Here is a 24,481-nt window from a genome sequence, read left to right as displayed (position 1 = left end):
CGGATATCCCAAACTTTCTGTGAGTAGTGCATACACCACCAGTCAGAAGTTTGGGTGCACTCGCTTGTGCTATGAATGAGAAAGCATATCCAAACTTGTTTGGTCGTGTATAAAAAAAACCAAATCTTTTCACTCAAGGAAAGTGCAACATCAATGGTTCTTTTAAGGAAATGGATAATGCAGAGAAGGGCAACTCTAAAACAGTAATGGTGGATTTAAAAAAAAAAAGGCTTGTGTGCATGTTTTTCATTAGACATTGCTAAAATGCAAGCAAAGTTTGACGTAAATGTTACAATGTTACAATTAGGCCAAAATGCATGAATTCTTGCTTTAAAGGTTATGTATGGAAAATGTACTTTTTATTAACTTGTATACAAATAGTTGGCCTCTCCACCCCCGCCAGTCTTGGTAACTAAAGCCAGACTCACCATTCGTCCAGCAGTATATGGGGCAGAGGGACAGGCTCATTTAAGCAAAGACAAGAAACAGGGTGTGAAAAGTTTACTATAGTTCTGAGGATCTTTTGTCAAACGCATGTCATAGACATAGTATTAAAACACCTGTGAACTGTTTGAAATTGTGGGAAAAATATAGAGATTTTTTTAATTTAAACTTTATTCTATAAGTACGCAATTGAGAACAGATTCTCTTTGCAATGCCAACCTGGATACAGACAGGAGAGTAAAAAAAGAAAACAAAATATAAGACATGAAAAAGTAGTAAAATTCATACTATATAGTATTGGTATCAAAGTTATTAGTGTTTAAGACTTTCAAACAAAAAATATCTTTAGTCAGCTTTGGAGAAAAAAAACCTCTCTTTCTGATCTTCTCTCCAGAGTTGTATTATCTAAAGTTAAACAAATCCTAAAGCTATGAAATTAAAAGCGCCGCCCTTTAGCTTTGAGGAAGGGACTCATTAAATGATCCCGCTGTTCCCTGATGCAAAAAAAAAACAAAAAACAAAAAACAAACATTAAGGTCTTGGCGGGGCCGAGTATTTTTTCTTTGCTGCCGTACATCTGACTATAGTCTGGACGTGAGACACATGAGGAGGACGGACGTGTTGTCCTGGAGACGCCGTGATGGGAAAACTAAGGGGACATTTTTGGGCATTAACACCTAAGCCCTCACCCACGAGGGAGGTAGGGGGGGGAGTTCTCAGGTTGTGTGGAGGACTGTCTGCTTTTTCTGCAGCAAAATTTGTTTTACATTTATATATTTATTTATTGACCGAATCCTCCATCAATAAATAATGAGGACGGAGAACAGTCGTGACTGGGGGATATTCTCGCTTCTGCCTTGCAGCTGGTGAAAAATAAACACCAAAAACTCAAACAGAAAATAATTTGTTTTCCATTTATTGTTTACTAAAATGTCATAAAAGTAACAATTACAGTGCTGTCGTAGCAGAGCTATTGGGCAGAAAGCTCTTGCTGTGCTTTAAAAAAACAAAAAAATAAAAAAAAATAAAAAAGTGCTTCATCCCATAGAGTGGATCCCAGAAGGGCTGCGTGTGAAGCATGGCGTGAACAACAAGAACACTGCTCGTACAGCATTTAAATCAAATCCAAGTGGGTCGCGTCCGACCAAAGTCACCACACTCTTGGTCATTGTCTCACTTTCTTTTTCCTTCACACAGTCCCCAATGGCGTCTCTCCATTACATTTCCAGCGCATGGGGGCAAAACTCCGACAACTTCTCCATGGGAATGCTACTAATGAACATGCATGAGGACGTCAGAGATATTATCTCATGTGTGTTAACAAGTGTTCTGAATGCTGCAGTGTGTGGAGAAGTACAGAGTGATTTGCTGTAAGAAGTAAGGGATTCGTTTTAGCAGGTTGGCTTAAGTGTATACCCACTTTCTTCTAATCAGTCTTGAGAACTCTTGCTGCATTATTCCCCTTGGCAGCCACAGGGGGCGCACTGCGCCTGGGCAGGCTGCTTGTTGGCTTTCTGTAGGGAAGCAGCCGGAGAGCCAACCTAAAAATGATTATTCAAGTGAAATTAAGACAGAATAACAGGTTTCCAGACATATGAGCTTGGTGCAGCCCATGTATTTCAAGGTTGTGCCGAATGCACCACTAGGTGTCAGTATGGCCACATGCAGTAAAGATATCCTGAGTTCTGCCTCACCTGGGCTTTTGCTCGAGTGGGGCGAACAGGCTGGTTGTCCGGGTGGTTGGGGGTCCACGGCCCGAGGCTCTGATTGGAGTAGAAGTCCATGGGGTAGACCTCCTTCCAGGACGTCTCCTGGAGGGCCACTGCTGCCTGAGGGAAGGATGGAGAGAGTTCAAATGAATGAGATGAACAGGTTTGGAATTTTACTGATTCTCTCTAGCAGAAGTGCATTTTTAAGAGTGTTTTTATGTGCAGGTAAGCAGAGACACAGACACTGCAGACGAGACAGGTGTCAAAATATCAAGTTTGGAGAACAGGCAGCATCGTCATGTTGTTGTGTGCAGCTGCACGGCGTAACAGCAGCTGTTGGAGAGTAGCGAGGAGAAGAGCAGGGGGTCGCATTGCAGCAAGTCTTGAGTTTTTACTGTGGACATTTCATTAACTGGACAAGGGGAACGTTAATTCTACTTGCATGTATTATTGAAGTGTGTAATTGTCTGTCTTTAAATCTTTTATTTTCTTTAAACAGCTACAGATTAACGTGGTCTGTGATGTTTGATCCAGTGTCAAAACATAAAAAAAAGTCATCTTTTTATGATAGCTAATAAAAAAATAGCTGATGTACAGGGTACAACAAGTTAAAATTATCACACGCTCCCTTGTCCCTTCTTGTCAGATTTTACCTGACGTTGAGATTATTATGGTTTACAATTACTGTCACTGTCCAACGCAAACCTTTTTGCCAGATTTAACCCAATCTGAACTACAACCCCAATTCCAATGAAGTTGGGACGTTGTGTTAAACATAAATAAAACACAATACAATGATTTGCAAATCATGTTCAACCTATATTTAATTGAATACACTACAAAGACAAGATATTTAATGTTCAAACTGATCAACTTTATTGTTTTTAGCAAATAATCATTAACTTAGAATTTTATGGCTGCAACACGTTCCACAAAAGCTGGGACAGGTGGCAAAAAAGACGGGAAAGTTGAGGAATGCTCATCAAACACCTGTTTGGAACATCCCACAGGTGAACAAGATAATTGGGAACAGGTGGGTGCCATGATTGGGTATAATAGGAGCTTCCCTGAATTGCTCAGTCATTCACAAGCAAAGATGGGCGAGGTTCACCTCTTTGTGAACAAGTGTGTGAGAAAATAGTCGAACAGTTTAAGGACAATGTTCCTCAACGTACAATTGCAAGGAATTTCATCATCTACGGTCCATAATATCATCAAAAGGTTCAGAGAATCTGGAGAAATCACTGCATGTAAGCGACAAGGCCGAAAACCAACATTGAATGCCCGTGACCTTCGATCCCTCAGGCGGCACTACATAAAAAACCGACATCAATGTTTAAAGGATATCCCCACATGGGCTCAGGAACACTTCAGAAAACCAATGTCAGTAAATACAGTTCGGCGCTACATCCGTAAGTGCAACTTGAAACTCTACTATGCAAAGCAAAAGCCATTTATCAACAACACCCAGAAACGCCGCCGGCTTCTCTGGGCCCGAGCTCATCTAAGATGGACTGATGCAAAGTGGAAAAGTGTTCTGTGGTCCGACGAGTCAACATTTCAAATTGTTTTTGGAAATTGTGGACGTCGTGTCCTCAAGGCCAAAGAGGAAAAGAACCATCCGGACTTTTATGCACGCAAAGTTCAAAAGCCAGCATCTGTGATAGTATGGGGCTGTGTTAATGCCAATGGCATGGGGAGAAACATATGCTGCCATCCAAGCAACGTCTTTTTCATGGACACCCCTGCTTATTTCAGCAAGACAATGCCAAACCACATTCTGCACGTGTTACAACAGCGTGGCTTCGTATTAAAAGAGTGCGGGTACTAGACTGGCCTGCCTGCAGTCCAGACCTGTCTCCCATTGAAAATGTGTGGCACATTATGAAGCGTAAAATACGACAATGGAGACCCCGGACTGGTGAACAGCTGAAGCAAGAATGGGAAAGAATTCCACCTACAGAGCTTCAACAATTAGTGTCCTCGGTTCCCAAACGTTTATTGAATGTTGTTAAAAGAAAAGGTGATGTAACACAGTGGCAAACATGACCCTGTCCCAGCTTTTTTGGAACGTGTTGCAGCCATAAAATTCTAAGTTAATGATTATTTGCTAAAAACAAACAAGTTTATCAGTTTGAACATTAAATATCTTGTCTTTGTAGTGTATTCAATTAAATATAGGTTGAACGTGATTTGCAAATCATTGTTCAACATTGTTTTTATTTATGTTTAACACAACATCCCAACTTCATTGGAATTGGGGTTGTACATTGAACGCTCAAACTACTTGTGGTTCACTCTTCGCTAATTTGCACATTATTATTATTTTTTTCATGTGGAACCTATCCTCAGCTATTGGTGTAGCATGTCCTCTTTCTATAATGCCCTAAAATGCCAAAAGATTGTGCCAAAGCCCTGGCTCGTAGGAAAGTCGGAATCGGTGTCAAGGAAGTACGCTAAAGTGATATACCTCAACTGTTCAAAGATCATTGTATGTTGGGTAGTTAAGCTCAGGATGTTAGCGGAAGTTACAGTGTTTCTTTGTCACATGCACATTTCTGCTCTGCTGAGTGGCTATTAAAAAAAACCTGAGCTAACAATCAATGGTGGTCTCGTTAAGGCTCGACAATTGCTATTTTATGGGTTGCGAAAGCGACAAGACACGCCAGCGTTCTCCCACTTTCCAAATCAAATCATCTGTAAGTCATTTATTTTTAAGGGTAGGATGAAGCAGGGCTCAGTCCCTATCCCTCATGATTAGAGGGGGGTTACAGTATTATTAGTATTATACAGAAAGTGCAATCCATTTGTTGTCTTGGATGGACTGTTAAATGTCTGGCTGAACAACTAATGAAAATGTTTTACAATGCCTTGTTTTTATCAAGTACAGGCAGTCCTCGGTTTATGACGGAATTCCATTCCTACGGCGGTGACATAACACAAATTTGTACATAGGTCAGAACACGCCATAGTTAGTCTATCACTAAACTATGCTAGTTACAGTAAAATATTTGTAAGAAACAGATACAAAATAACCAAATTAAAATTAGCAAGTACGTACTGTGGGTAACTGAGCATGCATTTTTGTGCCTCGTGATGATGTATTCTTATGCGGTGGCACAAACTAGTGCATTGCACGGCATTCAATAACCTTGAAACCTTGTCGGGACCATCGTAAACAGAGGACCCCCTGTATCTCCATTACCATTATTCAGAAATTAGTGTCTAATTAACCTAACAAGCATGTTTCTGGAATGTGGGAGGAAGCCAGAGTACCTGGAAAAAAACTCACAGAAGCACAGAAAAACATGCAAACTCCACAAAGGAATCAAACCAAGAACCTCTGGACTGCAAGGTGTACCAGTAGTAAACCGTGCAGCCTGGGTGTGAAAATACAGATTTTATGGTGGCAAATCTGTCTAATATACTGGTTTGTGGTGTGTTTTTCGGAAATATTTCCCTGTCAGTTTCTTTCTGCCCCTGAAACGTGATATAGACGGTTATCATCGGACGGCGACAACATGAAGGTGACCATCCTGTGCCAAGTTTGTTTGGCCTCGGCTAAGGTCTTCTCTCTATCTGGTGCCATTTTCATGACAAAGCAGAAGTCTAATTTATTTGAATGACAGTAAGGTCACTCTTGCCAGTCAGTTTTCTACTTTAGATGAAGATGAATAAGTTAAAACAAAAGTGACTAACTCGCATAAGTTAAAACAAAAGTGACAGGAACACACTCAAAGGAATAAGGTTTCACAATCTCATGTTTTTCTTTCACGCTCTTCTTCTCCGTCCTTATTTTGTCACCCCACCTCTCCATCCCCGCCTCCACTCTGCGCAAGCTAGCTTGCGCTGCTAATCTCCGCTCCAACAAGAGAGACGAGTGCGTCTTATTGACTATAAATATAACATGAGAGGCCCTGAAAATAAGTGCCCCCACCCCATCAGCCCTTCGTCTCCGGGCTCACTCCCCCCTCCCGGCTCTTTTCCCTCCTGCCGCTGTCATTTTCTCTCTAAATGCCACAGCACACGTAAAAGCACTCACTGGCGACTGTGTCAGGATGCGTTCCTCACACAAGTGCAGCTTCAAACTATTTGAATGCAGATGTAAAAACATTTTGGGGGGAAAATGGCGGCTAGAGAGATAGGGAGAGCAAAGTAGCCTCCAAAAAAAAAGAGATCGTGTGGAAAAACTGCACTGTATATATATATATTTAAAAAAAAAAAAACCAGCACTTCCTATTCAAGAAGGTAAGTTCCCTCAGAAACATTTCACAAGGATGTCTGAATGAATTAATAGCTCGCATTACTAAACCGTGGCCACATAAGCCTAACCCATCTCAATCCGCCTTCTTTTGTTTTTTTAAGTTTTATTACTCAAATACAGCAGCGGCAGCAGCCACTGGCTTTGAAATGAAACTTGTTGAGGACCTTTCCCTCCCTGTCTGACAAGCAGGAAGGGGTGGCAGGTGTGCGATCCAGTTCTTCCCTACGCCGCCATCTCACAACCATGTCGCTACCAGGGCCCCCCTCGAACAAATTCACCACAATTTAAAAAAACACTTTTGCCACAATTAACAATATGTCTGCTATGACGGTACAACTAGGCTGCGCGACCAATGTGGGCAATTAAAGTATGTGGGCGGGGGGCTCTGACGAGTGAACGGCAAGATTGAGCAGGCCATTTACCTCATAGGGAGACAGCAGGGGTTTTGAGAACGCCGAACCCCAATCGATGGACAGCCGTGGACACGCAATCTGTACCCACCTGCAGGAGAGAAGGCACATGAAGTCCTACACTTCAACGCCATAGAAACTCATAGTGCAAGTATTTGGACAACGATGCAGGGGGACTCAATCCATCCAGAAACTCACATTTTTGCCAGTACAAGCATCATGGTGAAAATGTATGTACAGTATTTTAGGGGTCAAAAACACGACTCCTCAAAACTTACTCAGTAGCACCTGCTGGAGAGCTAAACAAAAATTCACCCCCGACATCATTTGCATTATTTCTAAAAGTACCCAGGGGACCCAAGGTCCCATGCATGAAATTATCAATGGGAGGTTTCAAAAACCTTGAGCAAACATTTTATGTAGGGTACACCTCAATTTTGTGTGTCAAAAATAAAAAAATATAGCTTTTTTTGAACACCAAAATTCCTCCCTGCCTTCCCATGCCTTCACTGCAGCTGATTTCAGTTGCTGCTGGATTGTTTTTCTTAGTGCCATTAATTTTGTCTTCAGTAATTGAACTCTATTGTGTTGACTGTTTGACTGTCCAAAATCTCTTGGTATGCTGAAGCATTGAGAGTTCCTTTCACTGGAGCTCAGGGGCTAATATATTGGACATTTCCAACTTTGTAGGAACAGTTTGGAGATGGCCCCTTCCTGTTCCAAAATGACTGTGCATAAGTGTACAAATCAAGGTTCATAAAGACACGGATGAGAGAGTTTGATGTGGTTGAACTTGAGTGGCCTGCACATTCCTGACCTCAACTTATAGAACAATTTTCGATGGATTAGAGCGGAGACGGCGGCCAACTGGTTAGCACATCTGCCTCACAGTTCTGAGGACCCAGCCTCGCCTGTGTGGAGTTTGCGAGTTTGTTCTCCCCGTGCTTGCATGTGATTTCTTTGGGTACTCCGGTTTTCTCTCACATCCCAAAAACATGCATGGTAGGTTAATTGAAGACTCTAAATTGTCCGTAGGTGTGCATGTGAGTGCGAATGGTTGTTTGTCTACATGTGCCCTGCGATCGACTGTCGACAATATCAGCGTGTACACCGCCTCTCGCCCAGAGTCAGCTCGAATGGGAATGGGCTCCAGCATGCCTGTGACCCTAGTGAGAATAAGCCGTGTGGAAAATGGATGGATGGATGGATAGAGCAGAAACTGAGAGCAAGGACTTCTTGTCCAACATTAGTGTGTAACCTCACAAATGTGCTTCTGGAAAACCACTCCTAAACCTTGTGGAAAGTCTTTCCAAAAGAGTTTAAAATGGTATTATTGCAGAGGGTGGACCGATGTCATATTAAACCCTATGGATTAAGAATGGAGTGTCACTTAATTTAATATCTGAGTAAAGGCAGGTGAGCGAATACTTTAGGCAATATAGTGTACATGTCTATACGCTCTACTCTAATGCTACAAAGCTGATTGGAAGGCACACCAAAAACAACTATGTAGGCAAAGAAATATAATATAATAATAATATTCCAATGGCTAAGTCACCTGATCGCACAACAATAGAGCATGCTTTTTATTTGAAGACAAAAGTGAAGGCATGAAAACTCTCAAACAAGGAGCAACTCCAGGAAGGAAACTCAGATTTTGGACAATATTGAACATTATGGTTACATTTACAAAATGTCACTTTCCTCAGATACTTTTGATCCCCAATACATTTTGGTATTCAACATTGAATTCCCAAATTTTATAAATGGCATATTTATGAAACATCTTTAATTAAAGCTGAAAGTCTACAATTCAGTCACATAAGGATTGTTTTATTTCAACTCCCTTATGATGGAGGTAACGTCATTATTCAAATAGTTCTAGATCTAATTGTAAAAAAGGCTAAGTCACAAGACACGAAGATCCTATTAAGGAGGTGGGGCACATCTGAGTCCACCCTCATACATGGGAGCCATGCAGCTTCCTCTTTCCACCTGATCGCAGGCATCTGTTTGGTGAGATGTGTCCTGATTCGCAAACAGCCGCGCTACACTGTGTGAATGCTGAGGCAGTCAGGGGATGAGTAATGTTGCAAAGGGGGTAGTTGAGCGGTGGGGGCATTAGGGGACAAAAAAATGCAGTAAAAGAAAAAAGGAGAAGAGGTTAGGTGAGTGTGAATTAAAAAAAGAACCGCCATTGAGGTCTCTATGGAGGTAGCCTACATTGCCGGCAGACAGAGTGGTGGGAGGGAGTAAGGAGGACTGGTGGGTTGGGTCTTTGTATGAAAGAGATGAGGAAGACACAGATAGTGTAGGGAGGAAGAGCAATAAAGATGGAGCAGATGGCGGCGAGGGCGGTGGGGCACAAGGCAAGGAGAAGAGAGAGCAGGAAGATTGTCTGCGAGAGAAGAGTGTTTACTCTTGGAAATGCATGAGGGGGGAAGAAGAGGGGGTATACAGCTGGAGGGGAGAAAAATGAACAATATGGGAGGGGGGGGGCAGGAGATGGAGAAAATGGTGCAGGTTAGCTTTCGCAGAACAATCCCATCCAAGACTCCATTGCCACCGAGGCAGCCGACCCTTGTCCCTCATCCCGATGATGGAGCTCCAGCTATTGAAGAGAATAGATGAAGCTGTGCGTGTAAAGGACATAGAGATAAGGCTAGATGTATGATGTCATTGAAAAGGCAAAGATGGAGCAGTGGTGAGGGGGTGAAATAAAAGCCTAATCGCTTGAATGTTAGAATTGCCCATCTGTCTCCCTTTTGCCAACTTTGGCAAAGTTTCTGAGCGGCTGAATTGATTGCACAGATGACTCCCGCTCGGCTCTGCTCTCCGTCACAGAAAAATTCCATCCTCCCTTTCGGCAAATGCGTGGCATTTTCTCATTTTCAAATTCTGTATTTTTTTTCCTCCCCCTTCTGAATGTCTCTCTCCCGGAGAGAGGATTGTTTCCCATCCCTCATCATTTGAGAGCCAGCTGAGTCACACACACTTGCACCAATCTCCTCACTGCTGCCACATGTGCAAAACCGAGATGGCGAATTGGAAATGAGACCTTTAAGTCCATCAGTTGCGGTTAATAACTTGGAAGCCTTTATGTGGCCTAACCTGCACCACCAAAGACAATCAGCTCAGGAGGACACCTATAATTACAGTGCAAGGGTTTGATCGTGCTCTTAAGTGCATGCACAACATCCAACACATACGTAACATGCATATTGCTGGAGTTGGGTGGAAACCTCCCATCTCCAAAACCATCACTCTTCAGGAAACCCCCCAAAAATGGCATGTTTGTTGGGGGGGGGGGTGGATTAGACATGATGGGGGAAAAAAATAGATGGTGATTGAGTTCCGACTCCTGCAACACCTTTGAGAAACATAGTGGACATGCCATTCTTAAAACGTATAATTTTATACATATTCACTAGTTTAAAGTCATTGGTGGTTTTTTTTTTTGGGGGGGGGGGCTAGCTAGGTTTACTTGTTCTAAGAAATTTTGCTAAGTCAAACATTATTGGCAGATAACTGCTTAAATTAAGTAAAATAACAGGTATTCCTGATTGGATTCCTTTTTTTGCCCCCCCCCCCCTTTTTTAAGCCCACTTTTTGCAGTGTGGTTGTACAGGTGTGCCTCCTTTCTGTGTTGATATTGCATGTTCTGATTGTGTTTGTGTGAGTTTTCTAAAGTGAGGGAGTCAGAAAACCTGGTTAATTGGTGACTCTAAATCCCCTATGGGTGTGAAAGAAAATAGTTGTTTATCTTTATGTGCCCTGCGATTAACCAGGGACCAATCCAGGGTGTAAACCGCTCCTCGCCCAATATCAGCTGGCTCCACTGCAACAGTGATCCTGAACAGGATAAGTGGGGTTTGGGCAAGTCTCTAAGGAAACGGACAAGATTGAAAGAGAGCGAGAGGGAATGATCAGAAAAAAGAACGTTTATACTCGGAGACAACCTGTCATGTGAGCGTTAAACGTACTGTAACTGGAGACTCTAGAACATTTAGTGATGCTGTAACCACATGCAGCACTAGCTGCCTTACTTCATTCCTGACCCACCACTGCAGCAATTAGTCTTTCGATACTTGCAAGAGGAGGTAACATTTCACAGAAATAGCCATTTAATTGGGCTGTTGTCAAAAACTCAAATGGATAAGATTAAATGCTGCAATGCACTGGGTGGTATGTCGGCGGTCTAGTCGAGATAAGCATGTGTGGCGAGCAGATATGTGTACAATAGTACAAAGCCTGCTTGGGGATAGTCTAATTACACACTTAGGCGAATATAATAGCGGCACCCTTTATGAGTATGTGGGTGTCAAAAGGCAGAGAAAGCTTGGAATACGGCTCTGCGCTCTATCAAAATTTCTCTCTCTTGCTTCCATCCCTCCCACAATACAACACGACACATTTCAAGACGCCAAGTGGTTTGTTGTGTCTATTGTTGCTAGGCACACACAAACATATTCATAGGGGATGATGGGAGGTGGGTAAAAAAATAAAGCTGCTGAACAATTTCTAGCTGAGCGGATCAGATAAGCCAAAAATACATGAAGGCTATGCAGCTGATAAATTACGGAAGCAATTATGAAACAATGCTGTCGCTAGCTTTATAAAACACACCTTCCCATTCCATCCCTAAAGTAGACTCACTCAATGAATGACCAACAGCCTTGATAAAGATGTAACAGCTACATGGAAATTGACTGTCTTCAAAAAAAAATCCCTTCTTTATTTCTTACACTACTACTTTGTTTTACCTGCGAAAATCCTACTAACATTCTGCGATCATTTTATTATAATCAGCTCGAGTCTTAAACAAATTAAATAGAAAATCATTGGATAGCTGGACTTATGTATTGTTAAACAATGTAATGTTGCTGGACAGTGGCCCTAAAAGAAAAAAAAAAAAAAAAAGGAAAAATATAAAAAGAAGAAAAATCTCAGACAGACAGTGGGTACGGAAAGTAGTCAGACCCCCTTAAATTTTTCACTCTGTTATATTGCAGCCATTTTCTAAAATAATTTAATTCAATTTTTTTCCCTCAATGTACACACAAGCATCCCATATTGACAGAAAAAAAACAGAATTGTTGAAATTTTTGCAGATTTATTAAAGAAAAACTGAAATATCACATAGCTATAAGTATTCAGAGCCTTTGCTCAGTATTGAGTAGAAGCATCCTTTTGAGCTAATACAGCCATGAGTCTTTTTGGGATTGATGCAACAGGTTTTTCACACCTGGATTTGGGGATTCTCTGCAATTGCAGATCCTCTCCACTTCTGTCAGGTTGGATGGTGAACGTTGGTGGACAGCCATTTTCAGGTCTCTCCAGAGATGCTCAATTGGGTTTAAGAAAGGGCTGTGGCTGGGCCATTCATGAACAGTCACAGAGTTGTTCTGAAGCCTCTCCTTCGGTATTTTAGCTGTGTGCTTAGGATCATTGTCTTGTTGGAAGGGGAACCTTCGGCCCAGTCGGAGGTCCTGAGCACTCTGGAGAAGGTTGTCGTGCAGGATATCCCCGTACTTGGTCGCATTCATCTTTCCTTCAATCGCAACCAGTCGTCCTGTCCCTGCAGCTGAACAACACCACCACAGAAGGATGCTGCCACCACCATGCTTCACTATTGGGACTGTATTGGACAGGTGATGAGCAGTGCTTGGTTTTCTCCGCACATTCCGCTTAGAATTAAGGCCAAAAAGTTCTATCTTGGTCTCATCAGACCAGAGAATCTTATTCCTCACCATCTTGGAGTCCTTCAGGTGTTTTTTAGCAAACTCCATGCGGGCTTTCATATGTCTTGCACTGAGGAAAGGCTTCCGTCGGGCCACTCTGCCATAAAGCGCTGACTGGTGGAGGGCTGCAGTGATGATTGACTTTTTAGAACTTTCTCCCATCTCCCGACTGCATCTCTAGAGCTCAGCCACAGTGATCTTTGGGTTCTTCTTTACCTCTCTCACCAAGGCTCTTCTCCCCCGATGGCTCAGTTTGGCCGGGTGGCCAGCTCTAGGAAGGGTTCTGGTCGTCTCAAATGTCTTCCATTTAAGTATTATGGAGGCCACTGTGCTCTTAGGAACCTTAAGTGCAGCAGAAATTTTTTGTAACCTTGGCCAGATCTGTGCCTTGCCACAATTCTGTCTCTGAGCTCTTCAGGCAGTTCCTTTGACCTCTTGATTGATTCTCATTTGCTCTGACATGCACTGTGAGCTGTAAGGTCTTATATAGACAGGTGTGTGGCTTTCCTAATCAAGTCCAATCAGTATAATCAAACACAGCTAGACTCCAATGAAGGTGTAGAACCATCTCCAGGATGTTCAGAAGAAATGGACAGCACCCGAGTTTAATATGAGTGTCACAGCAAAGGGTCTGTATACTTATGCCTGTGTGATATTTCAGTTTTTTTTTTTTAAATAAATCTGAAAAAATTAAAGTAGTAGGAAAGAGGAGCTGTGGAGCTATTCTGCTAAAGGTAGTAGGCATGCCTATTTTTTTTAAAGTGGTATTTTCTCTAACCAATTTTGACAAACACTGCTTTTGGACACAAGTCGCTTGAACACATGGGGGGGAGACCAGAAAAAACAAATGTATAATGGGCACAATAGGAGGACAAGTGTTGTATTTACTAAACTAAACTGAAAAGTTGTCTTCTTTTCAAAGAGAGTATATTTAATTTCCCATGCATACATTTTGGAAGCGGCACGAAGGGGGAAAGGCCACAATGATGCATTCATTTCCAAGCCTTAAGCAAACAACACAAGCAAACCTAATATTCATTGCCATCTCCAAGTAGTGTTTTCTCCAGCAAGGTCAATATCACAATAAAGTGCCCTTTGTGTCCTCATCAAAATCACTCACTTATCATGATCATGTAGTAGAATAATGAAACGCTGAGGCCTTAAGTGGCAAACATTAGCACACTTACCAGTACAATGATAAGTCTCTTCAAATGTGTTCCTTTCATTCTATACCAACTATTTTCATATATGTGATTTGGACATTTCCTACACACTGCTTTGCTAACTACAGTGTGTGTAATAAGTGGTTAAATTATATGAAATGTAAAAAATGAACAACAAGTTACAGTATTTGATAAAACGAGTCCTTTTTATCATTTTTATCATTGATCCATTCATTTTCCATACCGCTTATCCTCACTAGTGTCGTGGGTGTGCTGGAGCCTATCCCAGCTGACTCTGGCACGTAAACAAACAACCATCACACTCACATTCACACCTACAGACAATTTTAGAGTCTTCAATTAACCTACCATGCATGTTTTTGGGATGTGGGAGGAAACCAGAGTACCTGCAGAAAAGCTACGCAGGCACAGGAAGAACATGCAAACTCCACACAGGCGAAGCCGGATTTGAACCCGGGTCCTCAGAACTGTGAGGCAGATGTGCTAACCAGTCGGTCACCGTCCCGCCATCATGTATATTCTATTTTCATAATCACATGGAACATTTTGCACGTCATTATGGGTTAACTTCCCCTTTAAGAAACTCTCAGATGTTTTCTGTGAAATTATGACCAGCATTTTGCCTTTCTTCCAAAAGAGATTGAAACAGAGGACAGCTTCAGAATAAATAATTCCATTTGTGTTTTGTAATTTTCATCATATTGTGTGTGTAGTCGGATGTTGTCAAGCTCAACAGATCCACTCTGTCAGAATGAAATATCTATTGATAAAAAAAAACTTCAGAAATTTGAAATGTATTTGTTCAACAGTACACAGTGAGCTTGTTAACTGAATCATGTTGCCAAGTGAGGGTTCACCATGTGCTTATTATGCTAACATCAGCTAAAAATGTCTACCCTGTCACATGCACATATTTTGCTCTTTGCATGTACGTTGTCTGCTTGCAATGAAAACATAAAAAAAAAGTGTAGGGGCTTGACCAATATGCATTTCTAACAGATATCTACTTCATACAATGAATATGAAGTTCAATGGAAAATCTCAACTTTTTGGGTGGTGAGATGAAGAAGTCTCAAAGGTACATGATAGTTATATTGACATGGCAAGTGTGGAGAACTCAGGAAGGCATTGAGAACATTTGGCCAGCGTTTTCATAAAGGCTGTGATCAAGCAACCTTAATTAAGTGCATAGTACATGCGCTCTACTTTTGGTAGCGTGTTAGTGTATGTGCATCTAATTACTCACGCATCGACATCAGGCAATAGATCCAACTTGCTGGGGAAAATCTCAGACAGAAGAACTCGAGAAAAGCGCCTGCCCAACGACTGCAGCCTTGATTCTAGGTGCTACAGAGAGAGTTTGGAGTTAGAAGTGCGACAAAGCAGTAATCCTTGTATCAAAACATTATTTGCGCTCGGGGTGGTGACACCTAGCCATTTTAATTTATACCCAACTAACATAGAGATAGTCATAAAAGCACAGGTTCTTTCTGCAGCTTTGGCAGATGGACTCATTTTCTTTCACACCTGATCCAGAGGGGTTACATGGGAAATATGCAAATGCAGTCTTCCTCAGAGTCCAAGTTGAATCGCTCAAAGATTTAAAGGCACATATATACCTTGTCCAAGGTAAGCAATGTATTTCGTAACAGTATCTAAGCGAGGTAAAAGTCTCAACTAAAGGTGAAGAGAGGTTCCACAATCAATTGACTTTCTGAAGGTAAATATACTAATAGATACTGGGGAGGGTTTAACAAGTTCAAGAGTGTCACTTTTCCGAAGTTTTGGAACTATACAGATAACGAGGAGTTATTTAGTTTAAAAAAAATAATAAATAAATGGTAGTTTGGTGAGATGAAAACATATGGGTGTTTCTGTGTCTGGCCATTTGAGTTTCTTGATTTTTCTTATCAGATCATACTTAAAACCTTACCTGGCACTCCACTTCTTAATCTCTTCAGATCAATATGGCAGAGAAGTTCAGCTCTTGTAAATCCCACTTGAACCATCCCCCGCGTTTATGCTAAAATATTACCTCTCCCTCGTCGGAGGGCAGAAAGACTACCACCATATGTCTTTGACTGTATATCAATGGCATTTATATGCATCTCACATAGTAGATTAGCATACTTGCTACAGCAAATCACACACTGAGTGCCAAGCGTGGTCCTGGAGTATCTCAACCATAACGTTTTCCAGACACCACCAAGCTCTGCAAAGTTTGATAATGATAGCGGCATTTAAACTGAGCGTATTGGAGCAGGGAAACATGGAAAACATGCAGGGCAGAAGTCTCACTGATCAGGTGATAATGACTGACTTGGAAGAAATCAGAATACGCATATCGCTTCCATTGGGTCCGAAACCTCCTATGTTCAAATTCGGTCAATTCCATATTTTTTGATAAATCTATACTATTGGTCTGACCCCACACGAGTCTGCTACTTTGAGAAATTATTGACCAATCTAAAGGTTTGTTTTCTCCTGAAAAGTGATGTCTACAGTGCATGTTTTATATATAATTATGTTTGTTTATGTTTCATCCTTTGCTTGAAATAGCAATCGCTTTTCCAGTGTGAGTGACTTCTAGTGCTGGAACCTCATGTTACTAAAAATGTCAAACTGAAAAATATTATTAACTAGTTGCACAGCAGGCCTCAGGACACAAAAGCTCCTGAAACAAAAAATTTACACTCTCACCTCCAGAACTTTTGGATTTCCCTGACGGCCCAGCGTGCCCAAAATGAGCCCCCATCTCTGGGCTGAGCGAGCCTTGTCGATGGCCTCTAGCCTCAAGGCACGCATGGCCACGTGGTCGTAGTACTCCCTGGAGAAGACTTTACTGTATGGGTCGTACCTAGAGACAGAATAATAGCATGCATATTCCCAACCGTTATCGACAAATGCAGTCAAACCAACCATTGTTCAGGTATCCATCACAAGGACGGAAATGCAAGACGAGATTAAAAATCCAATCATGAAAACACATCAAGTATGACAACAGTTTGTGTAAACTCGAGCTACTTCAGAGTATCTAATCTGATTTCCTTGGATACAGGGCCGTCACTTGAGATTAGAATCTTGTTTCTGACAGAGACCGGTGAGCTGTGCAGCTGTGCATATACCTACAACACAATTTCACTTTGCATACAAACAACGAGTTATCAAACCCACATTTTATCCTCACAAAGTCTTATCAGGACACAGCACTACAGCAAAAGACCAGAGTTTTGATTGATACTGTCAGAGATTGTAATTTACCTATGTTTATTAGCGTGTTTTTGATTTGTAATTCTGTATATTGATGAGCTTGAATTCATGTGAATGTAGATTTTTTTAACAGGTCTTATGCTGGTGCTGTGTCTCATAAATTTACAGCATTACCAAATATCTGTTTAGGTACTTGCTTAATTCTCATTATATTCAATCATCTGCTTTTACTCCTTTTGACGAACAACAATAAATTATTCCTACATTCAATTATCAATTAAACATTTTATGTTATGTTACATGTCTTTTCCCGTACCTGTACGCAGGGATATCTGGATTTGAGATCATGATCGACTCCAGGTGAAATCTTCCATCTCCCAAATAGCTACAGAAAGAAAAAGACAACTTTTAAGAGAAATTAAGACAGGAAATCAGGAGAAAATGATTTGTGTAAATGTAAAATCAATAAGCAATTTAAAACAATGTCTCCCCTCTATGTGGCTCAACTTATCAGAGAAGACTAAAGACCGAGCAGGCCACGGGCCCCCGAGGCTGAAGCGGAGGATTAGGCCAGGTCTGCTGTCCAGGGAACATGACCCCCAACGATTGGAGCATGCTGTTTACAGAGAATGCAAGCCCTTTCAATTAACCCTTGGCCTTCTACCGGGGATTCAGAAGACTCCGAGCGTAGGCAGAGTGTACAAACAGAAAGAACACTGAGGCATGTGTACAGGTGTCTGAAAACACTAGGCAAGGCATATCTATTTATACACCACAATTATCTCCACGGAGGCTATGAAGTGCTTCACACAACATATAGGAATGGAAATACAAATATGAAAAAAAATAACTAATTCAAAGCACCTACAAAAATGATAATTACATAGGGCAAAAAGGGGTGCTGTTAACCCAACCTATTTTCTTTCACATGCTGAGATGGTTTTCAAAAGTTATTGCCTCCCCGGAGAGAGGGGTTGGCCCACTCTTTCCCTGGACTGACATTTATTTGTCCACCTCACACACAGTAAAATTCTGTTTGGAGGAAGCATTTCTGAATTTGTGGGTGCAGAGTTGCACAGTGGAACAGGTTTAGGCCAAGAATTGGACACATTATTGGCCTGAGCCAGGACATAGCCTGAGGTAAAAACCCCCTGAGTTGTGTGTGTCACAGGAGAGATGCTTAGAAAATTGCTCCATGCAGCTTTTTAACCAAAATATGCCGGCAGGTGTTATTTAAACCCGATCATGATGAGGTTGCCAACTAGTCTTAGAAACCAAACGCAAGGTGGTTTGGCAATGCTAGTTCAATTTCTATGGTACAAATCAGTTTGTAAGTTTTGTCCATATGCATTGTTAATTTCTGTTTCACTTGGTTGAAGAAAAATCCCAGCAGACACAACAGACCATGTGAGACTGCTCTCTGCTTCTCTTATTGCAGGGTATCCACACGCTTAGGGTATTCATATTTATTTATTTATTTTTTTTAAAGACTGGTTGAATCAAATTTAAGACCTTACGTGAAAAATAAACCAAATTAGAATGAGCTAGCTAAGCCCTTAAAGGACCAGCTCACGTAAAATATAGCAATCACGCTAAAATGCAAAAAGAATTAGAACTTTTGACAATGAAAATGGCAATGGTGTTTGTGTCTGGTAGTTTTTTCTTTTTTTTACGATCTTTGAATACTCAAATAAACGTTTACATTACATTTCAAGGATAATTAAGGCCTTGATTTCAGCAAAAACTACATTTTTAAGACTTAATCATGTGTGAAATTCATCACTGATGGTGTAGCGGTACACTCGCCTGACTTTGGTGCGGGAAGCGTGGGTTCAGTTCCCACTCAGTGACAGTGTGAATGTGAGTGCAAATGGTCGTCCGTGTCTATATATGTGCCCTGTGATTGGCTGGCGACCAGTTTAGGGTGTAGTCCGCCTTTCGCCCGAAGTCAGCTGGGATAGGCTCCAGCGCCCTGCGACCCTAACCAGGATAAGCGGTGTTGAAAATGGATGGCTGGATGTGTGGAATTCCTATTATTGGTAAGTGATGGCCACAAGTAAACAGGAAAAGGTCTGGACTGAGTGTTGAAAATGATAATACGCAGCAAAATTCCCATTAGTAACCATCTTTAATAACTACTGCACATGGACTGTCTTCCGAGCTATAGGAAACCGAAGGTGTGTTTGTCTCAGCTCTACTCAACATTATGCCGTGAGGGACAATTTGCTTGAATTGAGATTGGATTGACTTCTCACCACAATTCACACCTGATCAGATGAACCGCATGCATCAAGGGGGGAAAAATAAATGAGAGTTCAATTGAAACTAAGACTAAAGGGAGGTAGTGCTGGGTGACAGTCAATTGTCTAGTCTAGTCTCAGGTCCACACTGAGAACAACCATGTTTAAAGAGGGTGTGGTCTCAGGTCAGTGCCCCTTCTCATTACAGTATGATGTGTAGTCTCAGTAGCCCTGGGAAGGATGTGCAATTAAGATTACTAATTGCTGAATATTTATAGCTGTTGGGAAAGTGCTGTTGGAGCTTTTTCCGTGCAGTCTACCTAGAAGATTTTATAGCTTTTTGAGTGTGTGCGCGCGCGTTTGTTAAAAGCACACACTAAGAGCGCTGTGTGCATGTGTTACATCACATAGACCATTGATTGTAAAATACACTCTCTCTTCCACCGCTTTTTTTGGCTTGAAAACATCCAAGGCCTTCACTTGATTATACTGCGAACAATAAGCCAGCTGCACTTCAGCGACAGATGTCCTCCCTTCTCGCTCGCTTCAGAGGCTGCTTTTGCTAAAACCTCGATCTCCCGTCCATCATAGCCCTGCCATCAATAATGAATTATTCTTATTGAATGTGCTCTTAGTATAATGTTATTCGCTGTTACATTATGCAACATTCCCCTCTTTGCATTCACATCTGCATATTGGTTTAATAGGAGCCAGAGTACAAGCAGAGGCAGATGATGTGAAATTATCAATTATACATTCATTGTACAGCACACTGTAAAGAGAGGCTAGAGAAATTATGACAAATCAAAGAATGTGAAAGTCAGAAAATGCATTCATTACCTAATTGGATGCATGTTAATAGAATGAAACAATTTTCCCATGAGATTTATGATGTTTATTTACAGTAGCCATCCATTCACCAATCATTTTGTTAGTGTGGGTTAAAAAGACATTCCAACAGAAAACTGTACTCTGCAGCTAGTAAAAACCCACATACTGTTTTTCCACAATTAATGGCTCTGTCCATCTATTTTTACGCAAATATTAGCAGGCATCAATTTAAAGGAGGCATCTACACATGGACATAATTGCTGGTGCACTTCTGTCGAAGTAAGAAAAACCAACAATTTTCAACAAAATAATGTGAAACTGACAAAACAAATAATTTCTCATTTCATTCATTTCTCAATTCGGTCAAAAAGAACAAGATTGCGGATACATGCGGCCGGAATGAGTTCCCTCCGCAGGCATCTATTTGAAGTAATAGGATGAGAACCTTGGTCATCAGAGTCAGAATTAGCTTTATTGCCCAAGTATGTTACAAGACACACAAGGAATTTGTCTCTGGTTGTTGGAGCCACTCTAGTATGACAACAAACAGCCACTAGGACAAAATATACATGTAGGACAGAAAAACAAGTATGGAGAGTAATTGTGCAATGAAAGTGTACCACTAGTGATACTGATCTAATGGCAGTTGTGCAAATGATGCAGTCCTCAAGCAATTTAGAGTAATTTAAATAACTAATAGTGCAATGACGATGTGACAGTGACGATTGTGCAAATGGTACAGAGAGTTCATCTTTACAGTATTTTCATTCATTATTACTTTTGTCAGTTTCATATTATTTTGGTGAAAATTGTGGTTTTCTCCTTTCTTTAACGGAACGGTACAAAGGTTTTGTCCATGTGTACTTGAGAGGAGACGTTTACTAGTAGGCCTGTGGTGTAGTGAAAAGCTGATGAGAAAGGATTGTGTAAGCGCCTAACATTAGCTGTTTCTATTGGCGTGTCCTTTTCATCTTGGTTTCTATCAATAATGAAGTGCAGTTGGAGGCAGAAATTATTGTTACCTGCTTAAACTTTACAACCATATGGAAACACTGCTTTCGTAAAGCTAAGTAGAGTAACCCTGTGGCACCACCTATTTATTTTTTTTTTACTACAGGGACAAAAAGGAGGGCTCTACTTGAAGTGAAACAGTTCTTTTTTGTTTAATTGTTGTCACTGTTGTTTGTAATTAGGCATAAGACACAAGCATAGGGAGGCCATTCTTTTTAGAAATAGGCACAACAATGACAAACTCAACCATTGAGATTTGATGACAGTGGGATTATCTAAATACTTTCATTGGGATTGCCAAATCCACATCAATCTTATCTAAAATTTACGTAAAAAAATCCATTCTCAGAACATTGCTCAGTGCTTTATGTACACCATCACAGTGCCTTATCTACACTAAACAGTTCCCAAAGTGCTTTTACAGAGGCTCACATTCACCCATTAATGTTTACATTCATACACCAATGGGCAATATTTTCTATAAAAACAAAACAAATATTTACAAAGGACGTTCCAGCAGAAAGGGCACTTTTCTCATCTAGGGCTAAAGGGCAAGCGCTTTAGCACAATGAACAAATTAAGGTTCAGTGTCTTGCCCAAGGACACTTTAACAGGGGGCAGTCAGAGCTGGGATTCGAAAAGTCGATCCTGAGCCAAATCCATAATGGCTTCAAATCAGATAAAGTTTGCCATTTAAAATTCTACAAACAATGGGGATTTGTTGAGCAATTTTTCTAACAATACTGATCCCCCATCCTTAGAAAATACTTAGTTGTCATAAAATTCATGTTGATACATCAGAACGCTAGGAAGATACATACAAAACCGAGCAGGTTAAAAGTGAGGCATCTTGATTGATGTAGAAAATAAATACATACCATTTTTATTAATGTAATTATACAGCCTTTGAAGGATTCAAGCCTGTGTTGTCAGCATTTACTGGATGTGCAGGTTTGAGGGTGTGTAGAAAGAGAGTTAGGCAGTGGGAAAGCTCGAGACAGCAGAGCGGACCAAATCTTAGACAAACGAATCGATTCTCCGTCCCATCACCCCCCTATACACATCAAAGCAAATGCACATTGGATTAGTAGGTGAAGCACCCTAACCCTTTCACTTTCTTTTTCCATCAAATATGCAAAGGCACGTGGACAAGCACATACTCACACAAACGCGCACACACCTTTGTAGCTCCCCCTGTGGAACCTGGCGGTTTATGCATACACAGCCAAGCTTGGCCTTGTCCCATCAGTATAATCTCATGCTCCATGAGGCTTTAATCACATGGCCTGACAATGAGCAGGTGATGCACCTTGTCATAATTTCACCTGAGGAATGACCTGTGATCTCAGGGTGGCAAAAAGCACTCGAGAGGTGGATATGTTCATACTTATTGTGACCTACTGCCTCCACCAGTGAAAATGCTTGTATTGCCTGAAGGGTACATGGTCTTTGGTTTTTTCCACACTCTGGCCTCTGCTTCTTAAAGTAAACGCTTGTCTGCGAGAGGACGAGCAACTAACCCTTCAAGCAACGCCGAAGAGGAGACCCACACGTGCTGGCGAGATCCAACCCACTGTTACAAACACACTTTTGGCAGGTACGTGCACAGATAGACCCCTGGCGGTGCTCGAGTACCTGTCCTTTCAGCCCCAGATGAGAAAAGTGCCCTTTCTGCTGGAACCTCCTTTGTAAATAGTTGTTTTGTTTCTTATAGAACATTTTGGATCATTTAATTTTGTATTCAGAGTAGGATTTTAAAAAGTTTAAAGTTAGAATAATTTGAGTTACCATATTTAATTAGACTGTGTTTTGGTTCGGGTTAAACATTTCTTACAGTGTTTTTTTTTTTTTTTTTGGTAATAGGTGCTGTTTTTGGGGGGTATTTGAGGACCTACCCCCCTCAAATGTCTGTGCACGTGCCTGATGGCCACAGCGACCCAGCTCGGCGAGATGACGAGAGGCAGCCCATGAAGCCTCTTCAGTTGCATAGCTCAGGCTCGATCCCTGGTCATCATGGTAATGAAAGACACACTCGACATTGGCCCAGCAATTATAGAAGGCGGGATGAGGGATAGCTCACTAGCATTAGATATCACCGCCCCCAAAAAACACAAAAATAACAAACAAAACTGTACTATAATTGTGGATTCTTGGGATATTTTGACAAAAGCACGTCACAGAAATTTTATTCAGACTGGCAACTGTTGTGAAAAAAAATTGTGTAAATTGTGAAAAAAGACAATGTCAGTGGCATGGTGGCAAACTGGTTAGCACATTTAACTCACAGTTCTGAGGGCCGGGGTTCAAATCCGGCCTCGCCTGTGTGGATTGTCGGGGGGTACCGACAATCCTGAAAGGATTGTCGGTACCCCCCTACCCACCCTTGAGGACTTGCACGCTGCCAGAACTAAGACAAGGGCGTGCAAAATCCTCTCGGACCCTCCCCACCCTGGTCACCAGCTCTTCCAGCTCCTTCCCTCAGGTAGGTGCTACCGATCAATGCAAACTAGAACTAGTAGACATTCCAACAGCTTCTTCCCTCTTGCAATCAACTTCTTGAACAGCTTACTTACAATTCCATTACAACAAGCTGGCAATTTTTTGACTTGAGTTCGTTGTCACATTTCTGTATTATGTATTACTCGTGCACTCACTGTAGTTGTCTCGCCGTGCTGCACTATTTGCATATAGTGGCCACTCATGCCAGAGTAGCATCTGCTCCATTTGCACACTGATTGAGGAGTATCTGTAACATTTGCACAACCATTGTCCCAGATTATCGCACTACTCGTCACTTTAAACCACATACACTCCTTGAAGTCTCAGTGCCCTTTGCACAATGGTCATTGCACCGGACTATTGCGATATTAGCCATTCGAACTGAGGACTCTGCATCTTTTTGCACAATTGTTGTTTGTTGTTGTTTTTTGTCAATGTCTTTATGTCTCCAAAGTGTTCTGTAAATTGACTGTCTGTTGTACTAGAGCGGCTCCAACTACCGGAGACAAATTCCTTGTGTGTTTTGGACATACTTGGCAAATAAAGATGATTCTGATTCTGATTCTGATTCTGATTCTGGAGTTTACATGTTCTCCCTGTGCCTGCGTGGGTTTTCTTTGGGTACTCCGGTTTCCTCCCACATCCCAAAAACATGCACGGTAGGTTAATTGAAGACTCTAAATTTCCCATAGGTGTGACTGTGAGTGCAACTGGTTGTTTGTTTATATGTGCCCTGCGATTGGCTGGCAGTTCAGGGTGTACCCTGCCTCTTGCCCAGAGTTAGCTGGGACAGGCTCCAGCACGCCCGCGACCCTAGTGAGGATGGATGGATGGATGGATGGATGGATGGATGGATGGATAGAGAATAATGTCATCTGTCCCCTTGTGGGCGAGGGTAATTTATGAGGGTATTTACTTTTGATCAAGCTTATGTGTGC

The 24,481-nt window shown here is 41.6% G+C and overlaps 1 protein-coding gene across 3 annotated transcripts in view; it reads right to left on the bottom strand.

Moving 5' to 3' along the window:
- Nucleotides 1-1,344: 1,344 nt before the first annotated feature.
- dph1 (diphthamide biosynthesis 1) overlaps nt 1,345-24,481 on the bottom strand; it is a 77,715-nt gene continuing 54,578 nt past the window's right edge. The window contains exons 7-15 of one of the 3 annotated variants that reach the window (XM_061781612.1): nt 24,125-24,177; nt 23,330-23,372; nt 17,279-17,347; nt 16,453-16,609; nt 14,999-15,099; nt 6,840-6,918; nt 2,139-2,273; nt 1,865-1,985; nt 1,345-1,713 (exon numbers count right to left, since the gene is read on the bottom strand). In XM_061781612.1, the coding sequence (XP_061637596.1) occupies nt 1,899-1,985; nt 2,139-2,273; nt 6,840-6,918; nt 14,999-15,099; nt 16,453-16,609; nt 17,279-17,347; nt 23,330-23,372; nt 24,125-24,177 (724 nt within the window). In that variant the 3' untranslated portion in view covers nt 1,345-1,713; nt 1,865-1,898. Of the gene's footprint in view, nt 1,986-2,138; nt 2,274-6,839; nt 6,919-14,998; nt 15,100-16,452; nt 16,610-17,278; nt 17,348-23,329; nt 23,373-24,124; nt 24,178-24,481 lie in introns of all 3 variants that reach the window. The other 2 variants (XM_061781611.1, XM_061781613.1) reach the window with 2 other exon arrangements.

Source organism: Phyllopteryx taeniolatus, chromosome 8 (assembly GCF_024500385.1).
Source record: "Phyllopteryx taeniolatus isolate TA_2022b chromosome 8, UOR_Ptae_1.2, whole genome shotgun sequence".
NCBI lineage: Eukaryota > Metazoa > Chordata > Actinopteri > Syngnathiformes > Syngnathidae > Phyllopteryx > Phyllopteryx taeniolatus.
Note: the sequence above shows the minus strand (reverse complement) of the source record. Positions and strands in the feature narration are given on the sequence as shown.